The following is a 21,111-nucleotide window of genomic DNA, read 5'->3' on the forward strand; positions in this document are numbered from 1 at the left end:
AGTACAGATGATGCGTTCTGACAGACTGAAAGTCAGTTATGTTACATTTAACGGGGAACTCTACTCATTGTCCAAACTGACTTTAATGGAAAATGGAAAAATACAACATTGAAAGTTCAATGAAGATCACACAAAATTAGGGAAGACTTGGCAGAATTTCTGTTGGTAACGATCATGTATGTCGATTAGGAAAAACAATAATGGCATGGCCTTACAATTCCCATTCGTTTGTAGTCAAAACTATTTTTTGTTTATCACTGAAATAGCAACTATTACCTGATTTTGTATATAGTTGGAGGTAAAATCATTTTTATTATTGAATCCAGCAGGTATTACCAGACCACCTTTTGAAGGTGTATCATCATTCCCTTGTAAAAGTCCCAACAGTATGATAAGGATGAAATTTTGTAGGTATATCATTTAATTTCAAAAGGAAAGTTAATGAAGATTTATTTGCTGTTCAAGAGATTTGGGAAGTGACGACATGATCTGATTTGCATACTTGTAATTGTAACCAATATCACTCTGTTTATCACTTAATTTCACCCCAGTGAACTTGTACGTGAAGCAGGGTTGGGGTTTTTTTGTGTGTGTGTTTTATTTTGCAAACATTCCAATGATATGAAATGTAAATTCATAATATACAACAGGGGCTTTATTCTTGCATTTAATAATTTATTATGTAATAAAATGTTTTTACAAAAGTGTTTGTGATGACAATGGTAAAAGGAAATATTTACATAGACACACGCATATACATACATGTATATACATATATATATATATACACATGTATGTGTGTTTGCGTGTATCTGTATCTGTGTACATGTATGTACATGTATGTACACAAGTGTGTTTGTATGCAATCGACTGTAAAGTTGTCTCGATTGTCTTTTGTAAATATGTCTGACACACAACTTCCTACAAGCTAGTATCATATATATATATGTATATTCACCGTCAGCTGATCATTGGCCTGTTCATCCTCCCGAAATTGCCACACACATTGTGCCAATTGCTGCTAAAAAAAATGGATGCAGGCAGATGAAACCACACACACACACACACACACACACACACACACACACACACATACAGACATACAAACAAACAGGCACACACACACGCACATGCAGACACTCTCCACAACCCTACTAAACCCCACCTCATGCTCTAATAACCCCATCACTAGCCTCACAACCTCACTGAGCTGCCCTCCTAGCCCACACACAACACCTCACCTTAGCAGGCCTAACTCCAACCACCACCACAGTAAGTAACAATCAGCACCTCTTTTTTCATATTCACCAATTATTTAGAACAACCCTTAATGTTCCGAATATTCAGTGTTGTCACTATGTTTAGTTGTCCATTAGCCCACCCCCGTTTTATGTTTTTCTCCAATGCCACCAGAATGTTTCGGTTCCCCACAACCGGCTGCAAATTGACTGCCGGCATGTAACTGGGCCAAATGTGAAGTGTGCATCTCACACCGTACGTATTTATAGATCCTGTAACCTTGAATGCTGTTAATTAAACACATTATTATACACTTATTTCCGGTAAAGAACGCTACTTATGTGCTCTGTTCTTCCATTTTTGTGTGTACCTATGTTCCGCTTATTTATACATACACTCCTTGATTTAATTACTATAATTATTTCATTAATTGCCGGCCGTTATTGTTTATATGGTCGCCTGCTTTGACATACGCGAGGAGTTTCACATGTGTGTTTGTGCGTACACATCCATATCCATTGTGTGTGCGCAGATGTTTAGTCATACGTATTTGTAAATGCTTATATTATGTATGCTTGTTTGTGATTGTATGTATGCAAGTTATATTATGCAAGATTGATGCATATATACACTCCCATCTGTGTAATTATTCTCTGCCGTCTCTGCCTCTTTCACTGTCATTATTTTCACTATTGTTTGATCATTATTTTTTTTGTATATGATATCCATGTTTTGTATTTTGTCCGATTTGTCCTCAGTCTTGACAAAGGGCAGAAAGCCCGAAAGCTTGAAGTAAAATCACTTGTGAGGATTCAATTAAGCAACGTCTACCGCCTCCTTACTCTCGTTATACACACTCCAAAAAGATGCGACGACCCAGGGGTTCAGTAGCTGAAGACACACGACTCACACTTATATACATATATGTATATATAATGCGTGTGTGTGTATATATATATATGATATATATATATATATATATATATATATATATATATATATATAAATACATATATATATAATATATATCAAAATATGAAAGTTCTGTGTCGGTGTGTAGTAAATAGATATCAAGTGTAAAAACAGTCGTATAAACACCGCAGGAGCCAAAAAATTTTTGGCTCCTGCGGTGTTTATACGAACGTTTTTACACTTGATATATTATACAGTGGAAACTCGATATAACGAGATGGTCGGGACCGAGTCATTTTCCTCGTTATAGCCGATATCTCGTTATATCAGTAGGCATAAAAGAAGGCATAACATAAAGACATTGATTTGCACATGTGGGACTACCCATCATATTTCAATCAATACTGATAACTTGATATTGTGTGTGAGGGAATTACTCACCTTTATGGGTAAGAAGATGTTTTTCGCCAAGGAAATCCAATATCAAGAATGTGTTTCTTATTAATTGTAGATGTTTGAATTTGTAAATTTATATTTGTAGCTTGCGATTGTATCAAGATCGTCTGTGTGGATTGGTATGTGGTTATCGTATGGGTGTGTGTTGCGTGGAAAGCTTGAATATGGTCTGCACAATGCTGTGTGTGTATGTGACACATTCTGTATACCACGTGTACATTATGACTGCGTGTGTGTGAAGATGGGGAATTCCCTACGTAGAAGGCCAATCACAGCATCAGATTGCCTCACACCTGCTAAACGTCATGATGATGTCATGTATACATATGGCCGTCCCACCACATTTTCTGCATGTATCAGTGTGCGCGCACACACACTTGTACAACATGCAGTGCTAGCTGGAGTGCACTGAAGAAAATGATTATGTGTGTACAAGACAGTTTTTGGCGCATCAAGCTTTACAATCTCGGAAGATGATAGCACAGGCGAAGTAAAGCTTTACCGAAGGCATTTTGCTTTACCTCGCTATAGCAGGTTTGATTGACTATGTTTTTCTTTGTTTGGAAGTCACAAAATTTATCTCGTTATAGCAGTTATTTCGTTATAGCCGATCTCGCTATAAGAGTAGCATTTTACATAGACTTGTGTGGAAGGAAATTTGGGACCGGGAAAATTTCCTCGTTATAACCGATATCTCGTTATAGCAGTGTTCGTTATACCGAGTTTCCCCTGTATATATATATATATATATATATATATATATATATATATATATATTGAAACAAGAAAGGGAAAACTGACCAGAAACAAATGATTAATGGCGAAAACTTTGAGCAAAGAAAATGGGTTATATATATATATATACATATATGTATATAAAATGCAAACTTAACTGAGAGGAAGCAGTTCTAAACAATCATAGCAACAACAAAACAAAAACACATCCCTTTTATTATCCATTTAATAGTCATTTATTCATAAAATAATGAAATGGGTGGATCATATGATACAATATATACATACACGTATCATCAAGACAATGTTTACAGGGAAGATGTAGAAAGCAACTTCTATGGACGGAACATATCAATCCCCAAATTCTTACTGCTTATCTCAAGGGTAGCAAATGATGCTCTCTTTCTCTCTGTGCCTGCTACCCAGCATGAGTGCAGGGCACAAATCTTTGATCAAAAACTTGCCTAAAGCTCTCTAAGCACATGGCCAATGGTGAGATGTTCTCACGATGAAGTACACACAGAAGCATGGTGGTAACACCTGACTTTTGTTGTCATGAGTTATGTAATCATCTGCTCTTACAGCATTAATCAGCTAAGATATAATATGGACTGCAATGCTCTGCTGGTAGAGCTCAAACTTATATTTCTTCTTGTTGTACTTGGTTGCATTATTGTCCCTTCAATTAATAATTAAAAAAAAGGATTTACATATTGTTCTTAACATACTAAGATGAACTTTGGTATGTTTGAAATCAAACTGACAAAAGCATTGCATATTGAGAAGAGAGTTTGAACTTTATATAGCTGCTTCACATCATGACAGCTCAGCTAACTTCTGCATCCTTTGATCACTTTCACTTTTCATGGGTGAGAGTCGTGGTAATGGTGTAGTCTCCATGAATCCATGTACAGTCATTAAAGGCAGTTTCCAATGCACAATGAATCTCAGAACAGTCTCCCGGAATGGCTTCCAGTTCATGGTGAGTGAGAAAATAGTTACCATGTGAAGTCTCTGTTTAAAGATAAATTGCAGAATAGTTTCAAAAGTCAATCCCATGAAGCATCACATCATAGTTTGAGTCATTTCACACAGTCTCTGTGGGCTCAAGTCAGCTCGGAGCTGTTGAGCTTCCCAATGCGCCGCACCGTGCTCTTCTGCAGGCGTCTGACGATGACGTCTAGCGGGACGGGTTCGGCTGTGGTGATTTGGTCCTGGGGGACGTCGAAGGCGCGGCAGACATACTGGACTATGTGGGGCCGGTCAATCTCGGCGTCCACCACATTGATGGCCATCTGAAGCTCGCGCCATGGCACTTCCCTGCAAAGTGACAAGCAAGATTTCAACGTCTTGGTAAGTCAGGTATCAAGCATTAAGTTTATAATATGACAGATAAGGATGAAGTTCAAGGATACTGTATAAGCTGTTATTTTCGCGAGGGTTTAATTTTCATGAATTTTGCGAATCACAGTTAGATCGCGAATTTAACAACAAACAAAAACTAGAAATGTCGCTACAGCGACTGGTTATACCCCCGCCAAACAACATTTCATAAGCTTTGGTCAAAACAACACTTCATAAGCTTTGGTCAAAAAACTGAGGAAGTAGTTAAATCCGCAAGATCTTTCCTTGATCTTCTGCCATTAATATGCCGTTACCATGGCAACGTACTTTCGGGTACTGTCGAAAAATGCGTCTTGCACATCTACAACCAAAGGCACACATCTGTACCAAGTTTCATGGAAATTGGGCAAAAACTGAGGAAGTAGTTTGCAACATAAAATTTTCCATCATTTTGGCTCATAATATGTGAGCTGTTACCATGGCAACATACTTTTTGTCACTGTCAAGAAATGTGTCATGCTGACCTATATCCTAAGACAAACATTCAATATGAATTCCATGAGAATTGGAAGAACACTGATGAAGCAGTTTTGCCATGAAGCATTTTGCCCTATATTTTACCAATAACATGCCGTTACCATGGCAATGCACTTTTTGCCACTGCGGAAATATGTGTCTTGCACATTAACATATTCAGATGAACATCTGTACCTAATTTCATAAAAATTGATCAAAAACTGTGGGAGGAGTTCGCGACGCAAGATTTGTACCCATTTTTGCCCATAATATGCCGTTACCATGGCAACGTACTTTTGGGTACTGTCAAAAAATACGTCTTGCACATCTACAACCCAAGGCACACATCTGTGCCAAGTTTTATGGGAATCGGTTGAAAACTGAGGAAGTAGTTCGCGACGCAAGATTTGCAACGGACCGACTGCCCGACCGCCCGACCGACCGCCCGACCGACCGCCCAACCGCCCGACCGTCCGCTGATTCCTATATACTGTACCCCCTTCAAACTTCGTTTGGCGGGGGTATAATTACTCCATGCACTGTGTTAATAGAGCATTAACGTAAGCGTCGGCGTTGGTTCGCGAAAATGTCTATGAAATTGTGTCATTCACGAAAATATCTTTAGGTGAAAATAACAGCATATACAGTAATCTAGCCAAGAAAGAAATCTACCGCACTTGTATGCACAACAAATATTGTTTCAAAAAATAGCTTTCTGCAAACGCATAATGGTCATTAATTTAGATTTAAATTACTGGGTTATCACTTGCATTGATTTCCAAACAAATATAAAGAGAAAATAAATATATATATATGCTTGATGTTAGGCATGGATTCTCTTTTTTTTAATGGTAAGCTCCAACTCCAAGATGTAAATCACAAGACTCGACACTTACTCTTTTTCTTCCAGCTCTCTGCGAATTTCCTCCACATACTGGAGCTTCTCTGCCTGCTCCTGGGCCCTCAGGGTGGAGATGAAGGGACCTACAGTTCCATCCTCCTCCTGAGACGAGAAGACAAGAAAACAGCAAGAGGGATGAATAGAGGAGGTATGGGATGGAGAGATAAAAATCCATACAGATTCACTTTCATTCATGGTGCTTTAGCCTACCAGCATAAGTTAGCAAGTGCACTCTCAAGCTATATTTTTTATTCATGGCAACAGAACTTATAAACAAGTGTCACAGATACTTAAATGGTGAAGAATACTTGAGAGTCATAATTGCGCACACATATGGTGGAAAGTTTTACTTCATTTGTCAGTTAGGTGTATGTCAGAAAAATTTGTCATGAAATAAAGAGCGATATACTCAGTAGGTAAAATGCCATCATTTCCTTTCAAACAACTGCAGAGAACAGGTACATTGTGTATAGAACGGTGCACTCCCGTTACAACGATCATGGATATAACAAAAATCTAAATAAAACAAAGTAAAACTTCACAACCCCAAATCATTAAAATCTATACATCTTTGTATTTCATTGTTTCGCTATGAAAAATTCTGACATAACTAAAGAAAACTGCTAGTCCCGAGGACTTTGTCATAAAGGGAGTTACTTGCATAACAGTAGAGAGGTACGTGTACCATGTGATAGGAGAGGATAAGTTTATAGGGTAATATGAATGAACATCCTCCTCACCTCTGTGAAAAGTTCCTGGTACTGCAGCTTACTCTCATCCTCCGGCTTGAGTTCATCAATGGCAGCGTCGACCAGGGCCTGGATGCTGTCGTCGTCCTTGATGGGGAAGAACTCGCGCAAGGCATGTTCGAAGATGTCCTTATTCATGGTCCCCTGCAGCAGATACCGGTAACATAACTGATCGTTAGCACAAAGAGCAGTACAATAATTGATAATGACATGAATGGACACTTTAAAAAATGGAATTAATGGCAAGTACTTTTTATAAACTTAGCACATCTGAGTTGACAGAAATATCGTTGGGGCACTGTTTCATGAAACTCATTAGCCCTGACAAGTTGCCAGTTTCTAATAATTACCATAGTAACAGCCAGTGACCAGAGCTTCTCAGCCAATCAAAACCAACGCCAGGGCTGACAACTTTCATGAAACAGTACCTAGGTTTTATCAAATCATACGAAGTTCATACCTTTAAACTCTGCTCCTCTTTGAGAGATTATTTTTCATAATTGATATAAACTCACTCATGGCTTAAGGCAAACTCTTTAGCATTGATACTGGCATAAAGGTATTTTATGTCTTCGTCTGTGATTTATTAAAGTCACCATGACAACACTGATCATTACCTCTCCTCCTTCCTCCTCATCTGCCTTTGTGAGTGCATCCATGACATCAGCCAGGTTTGTCAGCTGCTGGTGGTACACTTCCTCGTCCATCTGCAAAAAAAAAAATACATATATTGACGAAAGTTTTTAAAAATGACAGTATACACTTCCGGTGGAGTTTTAGGTCATGATAATAAGTTAATTCATTGAAAAAAAAAATGACAGCAGAGATGTAGGTAAGACACCTTGAAATCAAGAATATTTAAATATGTGAGCAGTGGGGACAGATTCAAAGAGGAGAAGTCTAACATGACCTGGTCAAAATAAAGCAGATATCTGTGATTGGATGGGGTTAATGGTATACAAATAATGACTGCTACGAGGGGCACAGTTAAAATTATGGGCCCGAGGTGATGTGAAAACCGTACCATGCCCGAAGCGAAGCTGAGGGCATGGTTAAGGTTTTCACATCACCGAGGGCCTACATAATTTTAACTGTACCCCGAATATCAAGCAGTCATTATTTGTTTTATATACCGAAAATATAGATTCCGAAACATAGATACCCAAAATATAGATTCTAGTCTCTTTTACAGCACTTGTAAGTTGTAATCAATGCTGATCGACAGCGCGGCGGTCGTTCGTATCATTGGTGCGTACATGAGTGATCATCTATGTGTACACAGTGTATGTACGTACGGGGTTGCGAGTTCCGACTGTCTCCAAGCCAGTCCGCTAGTCTCTTTTACAGCACGCTAATCGAATGCGCGGCGGTCGTATCATTGGTGCGTACATATGAGCGATCTATGTGTACGGGGTCGCGACTGTTTTTAAAACCTATTTACTAACTGTGCCCGGGCCCCGGTCACAGTAACTAAAAAATAGGGCACAGCTATTTTCATGACTCCCCTTTTAACCAATCAGATGAGAGGATTCTAGAAATGAGGTATATAATAAATGCTAGTGAGATAATCATAATTAGATTCGATCAGAAGCACTGTTAGTAATGGAAGTGGCATTTGTCTGCCTCAACAAGTGATTACTATGAAGCTTTTCCATGCCTGCTTCTACCCCATCGAATAAAGAAAATAAAGTATAATGGGGAAAACGCACATGATCATCTATTTCAGACTATTAAATTCTTTGAAAGTCCTGGGAAGGAGCTGAAATGGGTGTATTTCTGAGGGTGTGGACTTCCTCTTAAGAAGAGAAGAGAATGGAAGAGGGATGAACAGAGCAGGTGCAGTGCCTGCTTGTACTCTTTTGAATACAAAATGATTAAGCATAACGGGGAAAATGTCAATGATTGTCAACTATTCATACTTTCAAATTCTTTGAAACTCCTCTTCTGGGAAGGAGCTGAAATAGGTGTTTTTGGGAGGGTGCAGTCTTCCTCTTAGGAAAAGAAGGGGAACAGAGGACGGATGAACAGAGTAGGTTTAGCGCCTGATTGTACTCTTTTGGATACAAAAAATAAATGATCATGGAGAAAATGCCAACGATCAGCAACTCTTCAGACCATCACATTCTTTGCAAATCCTCTTCCTAGGGAAGGAGCCAAGATGGGTGACTTTAGGTGGGTGTGGTCTTCATGATGAATACAAAGATGATACTTACATCTCCCTTGATGATCTGGTGGAAGAGAGCCAGGTGGTTGTCCTCCTCATTCTCCTCCAGGATGCTGACCATCATGTAGGTCCACTCAAAACAGGACTTCTCGTCCGGGTATTTCTGCCTCATGAACGTCGCCAGGAAGGTGTCCATCGGCTCCAAGGGGGCGTCGCCTCTCTGCAATATACACAAACAAGGATCAAACATTCCTCACAGTGACAGCATTCAATTCAAGATTCAACATAATATGTTGTCGTGTAAAAATATACGTAATATTTTTTGTTGTTGAATATTCAAAAGGTGCAAAGTGTATCAATATTGCCAATAGAGTAGGAAATTTCAATTTACATAAATTGATGTTCAGTATGCACCACATACAACAATAATCACAGTTTTAAATACTGCATACAAAAATTCATTTAAAAGTAAGAGCAAGCTACAGAGCTGAAGAAAAATATTCTTCAAATTCATGCATAGTATTTTAAACTGTGCTGATGTCCACAAAAATGGTAGTACTTGTATATAATTGTGATATGAAATGCATGGGCTACTGAGTATATAATTTATTTTTCAAAAAAGATGACCTCAAAAGTCCTTGGAGTCGTTCGGGGTGAAGAGAGTCACAGGGGAACCAGTTTGGATCTTACCTCCTGGTTTTGCTTGGTCTTTTCCTTCCAAATCTCCTTGATGAGGATTCCCACATCCACCTTGTCCATTTTGCGTTTCCTAAGCTTGCCCTCATAGCGCATGTAGACTGGAACATCATCGGCGAGACCCTGCAATTGATACGATGAGATTTTATCCATTTTGCCGTTGTATTCTTCTCCAAGTACATTTAGAAATAAATGACAAAGTATGCTACCAAGGAAAATGATACAGATAACATGCAAAGAATCCACTTTGTAACATCATATTCATGCTCATGAAGATAATAACATTTTGCACAAAAAAGAAGAAGAGAAAAGACAAGAAAGAAACACTGTAATACGCACAGAACTCGGCAAGTTTTGCAGACACATTTACAAATCTGTATCATGCACATGGTTCTAGAACGAATACAAAACTGAGGGCTTAACTAGAAATATCCCCTTGTTGTGAGAAAGAATACTTAGGTTTGGGTCACACATGGCAATCCACAGAACCCGAATCATGGATGAATTACTCTATGTGCTTCATCTCATCACAATACTGAGATAATACATATTATAAGGTTTGAAAAGTGTTTGTTTGGAAGTGAGTGGCTCTAAATGCACAAGTGGTCCTGCCTCACATCCAACTAGACCCCATGAGAGACCAGCTAGTGCAGCTGAATATGGGTTATCCAGCCATCTTCTTACATGGGAAATGAAACAAACAATATTCTAACTCTGACTCTCATTAACACGTCAGATTCATGACATCCCTCAAAGTGAAGTACAAGCTACATGTGGACCTGATTATACAAACATCACAAAGGTTAGAAATTATGATTAAAACACAAATAACAAATATGCACAGGAAGTGGGACAGGCATGGGTGGAGAAAGAAATTTCTGCTTGCACACAAATATGCACAGGACGTGGAACAGGCATGGGTAGATAAGAAATTTCAGCTTGCTGACCTGCGGTTCAAAGTACTCGTAGCCTTCCCCATCTCCCATGATCTCCTTCAGCAGCAGTGTCACCAGCTGGTCACTCTTCTTCCCCTGGGAGATCTGTGACCACCTCTCCTCCCCGCCCTCAAGCACCTCGGCACAACGGTCCCAGTCTGGTCTGGACAATGGGTAATGCAAATGAATAAATGAATAAAATATTAAGTACCTGGGTTGATCTGTTTAATCCTCAGGTGTCATGAATTCTTTAACTCTTTATGACTGACAAAAAAAAAGTTACATATATCCTAAAAAGTACACCATTCATGCTCATGAGCAAAGATGTCTCGCATTTCCACACTATCTAATCACTGCAGAGTAGGTTTGTCTCTATAGGCCTACCAAGTAAATTTCATGGGTGAACTCGTGAGAGGAAAATCAATATCACATTATCGACATCATCCACATTAATCAGAAAGAGGTGAACAGGTACAAGACTAGCTATATTGCTCTGAAAAGAATTCAGGGAGGCGTTTCATGAAGCATTTTGTCTGACAAGTTGTCGGACAAATTGGGCTCTCAGCCAATCAGATGCAAGGATTTCAATAGCTTGTAACAGTTTGTCAGAAAAATATGCGACCAAAATGCTTCATGAAATGTCCCCCTCCTCGAAAGCATCATTAGCCTTTGAAGACAGGAGGTTTGATATGGATAGATGGCAGGTGCAATTGGTCTCAACATACACATAAAGAACAAGAAGAAAAAGAAATGACTGGAAGTGAGACTACCTTGGTGTCGCTGTCCTCTTTAGGTTTTCAAGTTCTTGGTAAAAGTCATCCCTCTGTGTGATGATTTGCTGATTGACTTCAAGCAGGGCACTGAAAGGGAAATAAATTTCAAAAGTGGAATGTGAAATATATTCTGTCAACAGATAAAAGATTAAAACTGTGACACAGGCTGCAGAGGTATACCATTTTTTCACTCCGTCCATCGGGCTTAAACATAAAATGCATTCTTGGCAAAGCAAGTTTAGGGTAATGAGAAGAAACAGTACAATGCTGGTCCCTGACCAGCCATGCAACTATATGCAAGTTAGTAATAAACTCAGCCATATGAAATGGTCAATTCGACAGCCAAAATAGATCGATTGTACTTATTCATGGCTATGACACTTGAAACAGAACAAAAGAACAAAAAATACACTTGAAACAGAGTTGTTTCATTACCAGCTGATTACTTTGAAGAATTGTATGTTTGCATATCAATGTATGGTCAGGGGATAACTCTGGTTGTGTGTATGTAGCAAAAAGGTCAAGGGTGCTGACATATTTGAATGTAAATGGAATGATCGCGCTCGTGATTCGAAGAATTTGGGGCCAAACTCACCTTGATACACACACAGAATTCGTAAACAGTTAAACAATTATTCAAGCTAATCTGTCAATAAACTGGTTTGATGTGAGTGAATACCACACACAATTTTCTTAAAGACAAGCCTATATAAGCATCTTTATGCATTCATTTCTGTGTTATATATCAATGATTACATGAAGACATTCATACACTTGAATCTGTCTGAGACAACATGATTATGAAAAAAAGTAATAGAAAGTAACTTACTCATGTTCTGCCATTAGTTGCTTGTGGTCTTCATTCAAGGCATCATACTTTTCATTTAATTTCTGCAAACAGGGAAAGAGAGAGAAAATACAGCAAAAGATGTAAAATATTGAAAGTGATTCATTCCATTAAAACTATCACAACACTTTAAAAACACACTCATATTTGCATTTGTACTGCTGCATGGAAAGGTGTACATATATACAAATGGCTACAAAAAGCAGCATCGCATTACTCAAGACATTTATTCATTCTTACTGTGCTTCTTCACTGTTTCGCACACATGCTGGCACTTTCATTGCGGATCGGCACAGACGTCTTTTAACTAATTCTTAATGAATAGAGCTGATGAATCCCCCATTCCTATTGTGTCACCATGACCTTTTCGTCTGCTGAACTGTGAAGTGGACTTGCTGATTTGCAACTCGGTCAAGTTTGAATGGGATATTGAATGACGATGAAAAAATTATGCGAAGTGCCTGAGTGCATCAGGGTCAATGGTACAGTGCATCATGGTTCATCTGGCAAAACTCTTCAGTGTGAGAGAAGCATTGGCCAGCTTTAAATCTGTGATGAGAATGCTAAGACGGCATCACTTCGCCAAAGAATGGTGTTCTGCACATGCATGAGACAGGTTTTCCATTGTCCAACCTGGAAGGCTGCGTCGTCTTAGCATACTCATTGCAGATCTAAAGCTGGCTAATATCAATCACATTAGAAAATGGTGTCTCTAAAATCTAGTGCACAGATAGAATTGAATAGAACATCTGGAGATTTGCATGAATATCAGAACTGCAACTCATTACAGACCTGATGGTCAGCTGTGAGGAATTCAAAATCCCTCCTGGGCACGACGTCGCCATAGTTTGCGATCATCTCGTTCAGCCGCTGTGTCGCATCCGTGAGGTCTTCTCGCGCTCTCCTGCAGAGATCGATGAAGGAAATGTCAGTGGCTGTGTCAGCAAACTAGCAGTGCAAACAGCGACTGACAAGGTCAGTCATGTCAAAGAGGTCTACTTCCATTGGCAGATGGATGTATGTTTTACCATAGAAATACTGAAGTAATGGCCATACTTCCAATTTGTCAGCTAATTTTACAGCTCATGCACAATTATCCTAGCATCACTGCAGTTTATTGCAGGGTGGGTAACATGGCCATAGAGATACATTTGAAAAAAGAAATGAAAAATGATCATACATGTAGCTGATTTCCACAAAATCCCTCAATGAAACTGAGAGACCCTAGTATGAAAAAAAAAAAAAAAAAGAATAAAAGAATGCTTCCCCACAACTTTAATTCCAATATCAAGTTTGCCTGCAAATATATCGTCGCTGGGGTGACAAGACCTTGTATCTGCAATTTTGGTGAAAATGACTTTTTTTGATCAATGGTCAAATAATGGCTTAAGTGACGTCCTGTCCAAATTCCAACTGTCTTACTCCAAAGATGAAGCCACCACGGCATGTCAAAGGAAAGGATATCCTATTCGCCACAGTGCTTTGGCCGCCATGTTTTTTGGCTCTCCTGAACATTTGACATTTTGTAGATACGAGGTCTTGTCGCCCCAACGACGAATATTTAATGTGTAATTATCCTGGCATGACCAACAATCACTGCAGTTAATCCAAAATCACAGTTTCACAGCATGACATTCTTTGCTGTTGTTGTACTATTGTTTATCATTTGCTTGTTTGTTGTTGGGTGGTTCAGAGAATACAATGACATGACTTAACAACAATAACAGCCTGTTACAATGGTAAAGGTAAAATAAACACACACATGAATATGTTAATTCCCAACTCTCTTTCGACACTCCTGCTTAGTTGATGGGCTATTTCAAGGTTCAAGCAGTACTTCCAAAAATCACAGAAATGAGAAGGAAGAATGAGATAAAGGTAGATAGAGAGAGAGAAAAAAAAAAACAAGAAGAAAACCCCTGCATGTTCTGCTGAAGATCTCAGCAACAGCTTAAAAGAAGAGAGGTTTCTCACTTGAGAGCAATCTTCATCTTGACCGGGTCTTCCTTGGCTTCAGCGGGTGTGGCCTCCTGGTTACCATGGGCCTTCTGATAGTCCTCCTGCTGGTACCGCAGGTCGTTGATGTCAGAGACGAGGAGTTTGCGGGCATCGCACTCATCGCGGTACATCTGGTACGTCTCCCCAATCTTCTCTTGGAGCTGCAAAAGAACGGAAGAGACATGAAAAAATATCACTCATGAATAATCATACCTACCAACTGTCATCAGACACAAATTTAATTGAAAAAGTAGGGGGGGGGGCAAGAATTTTCAGAATCCTTTGCATCCTCTCAAAGATGTGAAGCCATGGGGGGCATTTCATGAAGCATTTTGGTTGGATATTTTTCTGACAGACTGTTACAATAAGCTATTGAAATCCCTGCATCTGATTGGCTGAGAGCCCAATTTGTCAGACAACTTGTCAGACAAAATGCTTCATGAAATGCCCCCATGGATAAACTTTGTGGGCATCGCATTATTATCTTTGATTGCAGCCATTGTCGGAACATAGTTCTTGCGGAATGGGTAATTGCGGTACAAATGCATGGCTTCCCATTCTACTCCCATGTTCAATAGACAAACAGGGTAAAAGGAACATTTTCATCTTTCATCGTCCAACAAGATGACAGTGCACAAAGTGAGGAAGGAGAAAGAAATTGCTCACCATGACACTCCCGATGCAAAATCAACCCTCCAAAACCACCTGGAACAGTGTCAATTCTATCTTCTTTTTTTCCTTTTGTAATGGCAAACAATAATGGTAAATGATAATTCAAATATTGATATAATGACAATGGCACTACTCAAGAAGATTATAATCTCTATCAAACCTTTTCAATCTGCATCTGAAGGGAGATTTTGTCTTGCTTCATGGCATCAATGCGTTGCAAGAGGGCAATCTTCTCATCCTTGAGGTCTCGCATCTCTTGCCGCTCGTCTTCCCGCATCGCCATCACCTTCTGGTCACATTGCTCGGACACCGTCACCAACATGGACTAATTTCAAAGAAAAAAGGATGAGGCAAGAAGAAAAAAAAGGGATAAACTTTCATATCCCATGTGGTTCTTATTTTTATTAAAGTCTTTGGTCTCTAACAAATTCTCAATGATAATCAAGGGCCCATAAGCTCATGTAGCTTTATAATCTATCACTGTATCCATCCTTTCAATCACACAATGTATCTATCAGCAATTGTGCTAAGATACACAGACATGAAATACATGAAATTGTGGACAGACTGATTTTGCTACAACACGCATTTCTCATTGACACCTTCCCGAGCATACCTTCTGAAACCTTCTGAAAGTTATAGCCAGCTGGGCAGCACACTGCATATCGCTGACTTTGGTGTTGAATACACGTGCGTGGTTATGCTGTAAGTGCCCCCTTGAAGCTCTCCGACGATGACACCTTAACTATATCATTTTCTAATTTATTCCATGCCATGGGAGTCCTTACAAAAAATGAGTTCTTGTATATATCCGTTCTTGCAAATAGTATTTGGATTTGCATGTCATTTTTCCTCCTTGTTTTCCTTTCTGGCAAATATGTGATGTACTTATTGGCTGATATCCCTACCATTCCCCGCTGTATCTTAAATAACATGGTCAATCTATTCCTTTCTCTTCTTGTTTCCAGTGTTTCCCATTTAAAATCTGCTAGCATCTGTGTGACACTGCTACTCTTGCTGTAGTTTCCTAGGCAGAAGCGTGCTGCTTTCCTTTGTATCCTTGGCAACTTCTCAATCTAGCCTATCTTGTGTGGATCCCAGGCGCAAGATGCATACTCCAGTATGGGTCTTACTAGTGTGGAATAAGCTGTTGCTTTTACTTCCTTGGGACAAAACCAGAGGTTCCTTCTCAAGAATCCCAGTGTCCGGTTTGCTTTAGCGACAGTGTTGTCAACATGTTCCCCCCACGAAAGCTTGCTGTCAATTTGAACTCCGAGATATAGTAGGGCAGATATGTAACAAAAATTGGTCAAAATGCTCACATCCGGCGGAAAGTATGAAATTTTGCATATAGGGGTATTTTGGGGCGCTGATTTCAAATATTGCCGGATCCAAGAGATCTGACCACGGGGTCGGCCGCCATTTTGAATTCCAATATGGCCGCCGTCACAAAACAAATTTAAAGATCCCTATCTTCAGTTCTGAATGACCTGTGGCACCAAAATTTTGAACATAAAAGCGTTTTGACATATTGAATTTGATGACAGATTGATTGAAAGTGTCTGATAAACATAGAATGGCCGCCATTTTGAATTCCAATATGGCCGCCTCGACGAAATATTCAAAATCCCTATCTCGATTTCTAAGTGGTGAGTGACGCTGAAATTAGGTGTAAACAAGTATTTTAACATACTGAATTAAAATATTAACTCATAAGATGTGTCTGACAAACGCAATGCCTGCTATTTTGAATTCAAATGTGGCTACGAAGACAAACACCACAACTAACATTCACGAGCATGTCAAAAAGTGCAGCAAGAAGGAAGCATAATGCACCTTTCACTGACGTCACAATGTAAATACAGCACCGCGCACTCAATCAGTTACAAACGCGTGCTCAATCAGGTAGCCTAATTTACAAACCCGAGATAGAGATTTTCAACACTCCAATATGGCAACTTTGTACAAAAATTCAAACTGGCTGCCGTGCAGCTTGTCAGACATATCAAATAAGTCTTTTATTGAAGTCATCATGTCACCATGCTTTTATGTATCAAATTCCAATGGCTTATGTCATTCAGAACTGAAGATAGGGATCTTTGACGGCGGCCATATTGGAATTCAAAATGGCGGCCGACCCCATGGCCAGATCTCTTGGATCCGGCAATTTTTGAAATCAGCGCCTCAAAATACCCCTACATGCAAAATTTTATACTTTCCGCCGGATGTGAGCATCTTTTTCACATATCTGCCCCACTAATAGGGCTGGGAACTTGAATGATGGAGGGTCTGCCCACAAAAGACATAGTCTCGAGTGGGTGGTTTCTTTTTGTTAGAGATAACCACAATAGAACACTTAGAAGGATTAAATGACATCTTCCATGTGTCTTGCCATGTTTCAAGAGCCCTGAGATCTTCTTGCAGGATGTCCATATGTTCTTCTTCTGTGACAGATGTGTATATCAGACAATCGTCTGCGAAGAGCCGCGTTGTACATTTAATATGTTCTGGGAGGTCGTTTATGTATGTCAGGAACAAAAGGGGTCCAAGAACCGTGCCTTGAGGTACGCCTGACAGAACTTGTTCTTCTGAGGACATGCTTCCTTCACAGACCACCCTCAACGGGTAAAATGTTCCCTCCATAGTCTGATTCATCATCACTAGGAGGCCTTTATGGGTGTTCACTGTGTATTAGAATCATGATCATCAACACTTAACAATCATATCATTAACCCCTACATGCAGAACATGTTGCCTTCACCTTGCTGCTTTAACTGAGATTAACTTGCTCTTTGAGGTACCTTGCTCCTTTCCTTGTTAAATATTTGATGTGAGGTAGTTACCTTTAAGGGTTCCAGCTCCCTAATCTTCTCCCTCTGGTGTGACAGCATGATCTCATACTCATTCTTGATGGCAGAGAAGAGGGGTTTGTAGGCCTTGAAGTCTTCTATCAGGTACTCAAACACTTCCCTGTATGCCTGGTGTGGTGACAATGTGAAAATGAGCATTGGAGAGAAGTCCAGTACTGGAAATAGTGAAATTATGCGTAAACTCACACACACACAGCAACACCCGTACACTTTCGAATTGAAGTATTTCAAGCAAACACTGCATTATGGGTAAGGGCTAGCTAGCTGGGAAAGCACGCAGTAAAGATTACGATGGAGATTTCCAGTTACAGAGCATATTCCTCAAAACTACATCAACATGTGCAATTGCTGGTACTTCAACAACGCCTAACGCTTCGAAAAGCATAGCTCCACCATATTCATGTTCGGGTGTGCATCTGAAGTACAATGTACATTTCAAGACAAAGAACTCATTATGCATTTTACGCTTAAATAACCTTTGTCTGAGAGAATGTGTATAATTAAGCACATACTCCCTCGTACATGAGTTCCTACCTGGAGCCTTGTCTCACTGGGACCGCCTCTTCCCCCGTCTACATTCCTCAGCTCTTTCTTGAGGAACACCTCCAGCTGCTCGAGGAACTTTGGCTTGGGCACCATGGACTGGTGGGGTCCTCCGTCGTCTCCTCCCAGGCCCCGCTGGCGATGGGAGGACGCCGAGGGAAGAGAGGGCCTCGCTGCTGCTTGGGCCGTGGCATGGGCCGGCCATGTGTCAAGACTACCTGCCTTGGTATCCACGAATGGCTGCATTGAGAAAGAAAACTTTAATAAGTTTGACATCACAGAAATTGACAGTGTAATCCAAGTCTGCTTTAGACAATGTAAGCACAGTTACAAGCACAATGCAGTCTTGTTAAGGCTTGCCAGAATAATATGAAGACTGTTGTGACAGTCTGTATACAGAATGGTAGTTGGGCCAGTGCTTGAGTGTAGCATGCTCTAATGGACACTGTCTAGAGGTTGTGTCCATGATACAAAGAGATATCCCAATGCTTACATACTCAAGTCAAGCCAACAATATTAACATTGTTTATCACTCACGGAAATGTTAAAAAAATACAAATATTCATCGTTTATATAAGATGTTCATAATGCCTTCCTCACGTTTAAAATATTTTTTTAAAATGGAAATCAAAGACTACCATGTACAAATTTTAGCAGGACTTCAGCTACAATCAGAATTAGATTTAAATGGAAGAAAGACAGAAAAAATTCCTGACTGAAATGTCTTTGATGTTTTACCATAGATAGTCACATACCTTCAGTGCTTGGGGTTCTGGCAGTCTGTGTACAGCTCCATCTCCTACACTGCTGAGTTGATAGCTTGGGCCATGGAGTCCCACAAAGTTCTTACCGGCTCGTGGTGATATTACCGAATTAACATTTGCTGGTGGAGGTGGACTGGAGAGAGAGAGAGAGAGAGAGAGAGAGAGTGAGTGTGTGTGTGTGTGTGTGTGTGTGTGTGTGTGTGTGTGTGAATGAGAGAAAGGGGAAAAAATCAGGTCAAAACAAGCAGGGCTTGTTCACTGGTTTCTAGTCTTGTAATTTAAAGGTGCATGGTCCCGGTGTTTTAGTCAAATGCATATGCGGGAGCACGGCGCAAGTTTCCTATCATAGAGACCTACGCTATCGACTCCTCTTTAGCGCTTACGCTGTGGCCCACTTCCCCGAGTCCGAACAAGTCCGATTCACTGTAGTCAGTGGTCCGATCACAGTTCGGCTCATGATTCGGCTGAGGGGGATGACAGCTTCAGCAAACTTCTTTTTTGATGTCATAATAAGAAGCACATATGCACGCACCCTGGCATTACTACAGACTGCGCGATGCGCAGAGAAGACAACGAAGGCAACGTTACTTAGCAACACCTACGCACTTTACTCTTGATGACAGCTCAACTTCGGTAATCTTCGTATCAATGCTAACGGTGATCGGCAGTATGATCAACAGCGCCCTCTACACTACCGGGACTATGCACCTTTAAAAGTACAAGCAAGCCTTGAAACTCTGGTCTATAATCATGAAATATGTCACCATGCATCATCATCATCATCATCATTATACAGAGTATTAGGTGGTCCCGTCAAGACTTTCGGTCGTTCCTTCATGTAGTAGCCTCTACTTGATTCTCATAGTGAGTGTATGAGTGTGTGTGATGTGGTGGGTGAACGGACGAATACATTCCTTAGAGAAGAGATTGGTGTAGGGAGGATCTACTCTCTGGCTGAAAGTATTTTCTTCTCAGAGCTATGTTCGATCTGTCAGTAAAACTTCTAGTGATGTCCTCTAACGTTAGTATGGTAAGGCCAAGGGTACCACGTATCGGCAGAGTACCTTAACACCGGCACCTTGCGTATCATGGCTGTTAGCGTATAGAAGGAAAAGGTATGCATGAGATTAAGCACCATAAGCTATGAAAATAACAAACAAACTATCAAACTATCAAACTAAACACGGTTAAATTACACATCTGCTAAGTGAATTACGAACATGGCGAATGACAGTGAAATTCACATGTTACTATTACCTATATAAGAGAAAGGGGAAAAAAAGGATCCCACGCACTGATGGCATTTGAAACTTAAAAAACTTTCGAAAACTTTTGACTTCGAAATTTAAGGTTGACTAAAAATTATGGTATGCCACTGATTTCCCTGTTCAATTTCATTAGCCTAATCACCACCCACTTCAAATTAGGTCTAACAATTAGGTCTATATCGTTAATGGTTACCAATACAAATGGTTACAGAATACTGAATAGATCACCTCATTCCATTGACAATTAATGTTATCGTGTAGTACCAATGGCTACAAGAAAAAGTCTCCAAAATCTTCATTTTCATTAGAACGTTGAGCAACACTGAAGAACACACACAGCATACCATAATAATTAATTTTAGGTACGCGAAACACCCCCTGGGTGTCTGTACAGCGTGTACATAAGACGTATTTCATACACACATTCAGTGCAGTGCCCACGAACCCGAGATGTGTCAGCGCAACGTGAATCAATACTACGCCGAACCTATCGGCGTGGATGTCCATACCAAGACGGTGTAAACAGCCTTGCTCTGCGTGCGGCATAGCTAAACGTAATTCATCACGACGAACATATTGGAAACTACGTTCTTACCTCGACCTCTGGATGGGGGGTAGCTTCGCCAAAGCCTTCGCTGACATAATTACTTTACCGTCGTGAATCCATATACATCAACGAATGTCGTCCATAAACTTACTTCTGGGTTCAAAAAGTAAACAACGATCGTA

At 40.0% G+C, this 21,111-nt stretch overlaps 1 protein-coding gene across 1 annotated transcript; it reads right to left on the minus strand.

Moving 5' to 3' along the window:
• Positions 1-4,448: 4,448 nt before the first annotated feature.
• Positions 4,449-21,024, minus strand: LOC139728894 (translin-associated factor X-interacting protein 1-like). The gene is made up of 16 exons (XM_071639827.1): positions 20,978-21,024; positions 19,106-19,247; positions 18,342-18,590; positions 17,781-17,915; positions 15,098-15,262; positions 14,242-14,426; positions 13,060-13,171; positions 12,250-12,311; positions 11,418-11,507; positions 10,660-10,810; positions 9,707-9,835; positions 9,066-9,236; positions 7,470-7,559; positions 6,844-6,996; positions 6,099-6,205; positions 4,449-4,662 (listed from the first exon to the last, which is right to left on the minus strand). Exons 1-16 carry the CDS (start codon positions 21,022-21,024, stop codon positions 4,449-4,451), a joined length of 2,202 nt encoding a protein of 733 aa, XP_071495928.1.
• Positions 21,025-21,111: the final 87 nt, after the last annotated feature.

Source organism: Diadema antillarum, unplaced genomic scaffold (assembly GCF_040938485.1).
Source record: "Diadema antillarum isolate AM-2024a unplaced genomic scaffold, OU_Dant_1.0 seq00000205_RagTag, whole genome shotgun sequence".
NCBI classification, from domain to species: domain Eukaryota; kingdom Metazoa; phylum Echinodermata; class Echinoidea; order Diadematoida; family Diadematidae; genus Diadema; species Diadema antillarum.

Coding starts and splice junctions, on each gene's coding strand:
- LOC139728894 (XM_071639827.1), bottom strand. CDS start 21,024: ATGTCAGCGAAGGCTTTGGCGAAGCTACCCCCCATCCAGAGGTCGAG. Junction 14,427..15,097: donor TTCAGATGCAGATTGAAAAG/GTTTGATAGAGA, acceptor GTTCTTTTGCAG/CTCCAAGAGAAGATTGGGGA. Junction 6,206..6,843: donor ACCAGGAACTTTTCACAGAG/GTGAGGAGGATG, acceptor TTCTCGTCTCAG/GAGGAGGATGGAACTGTAGG.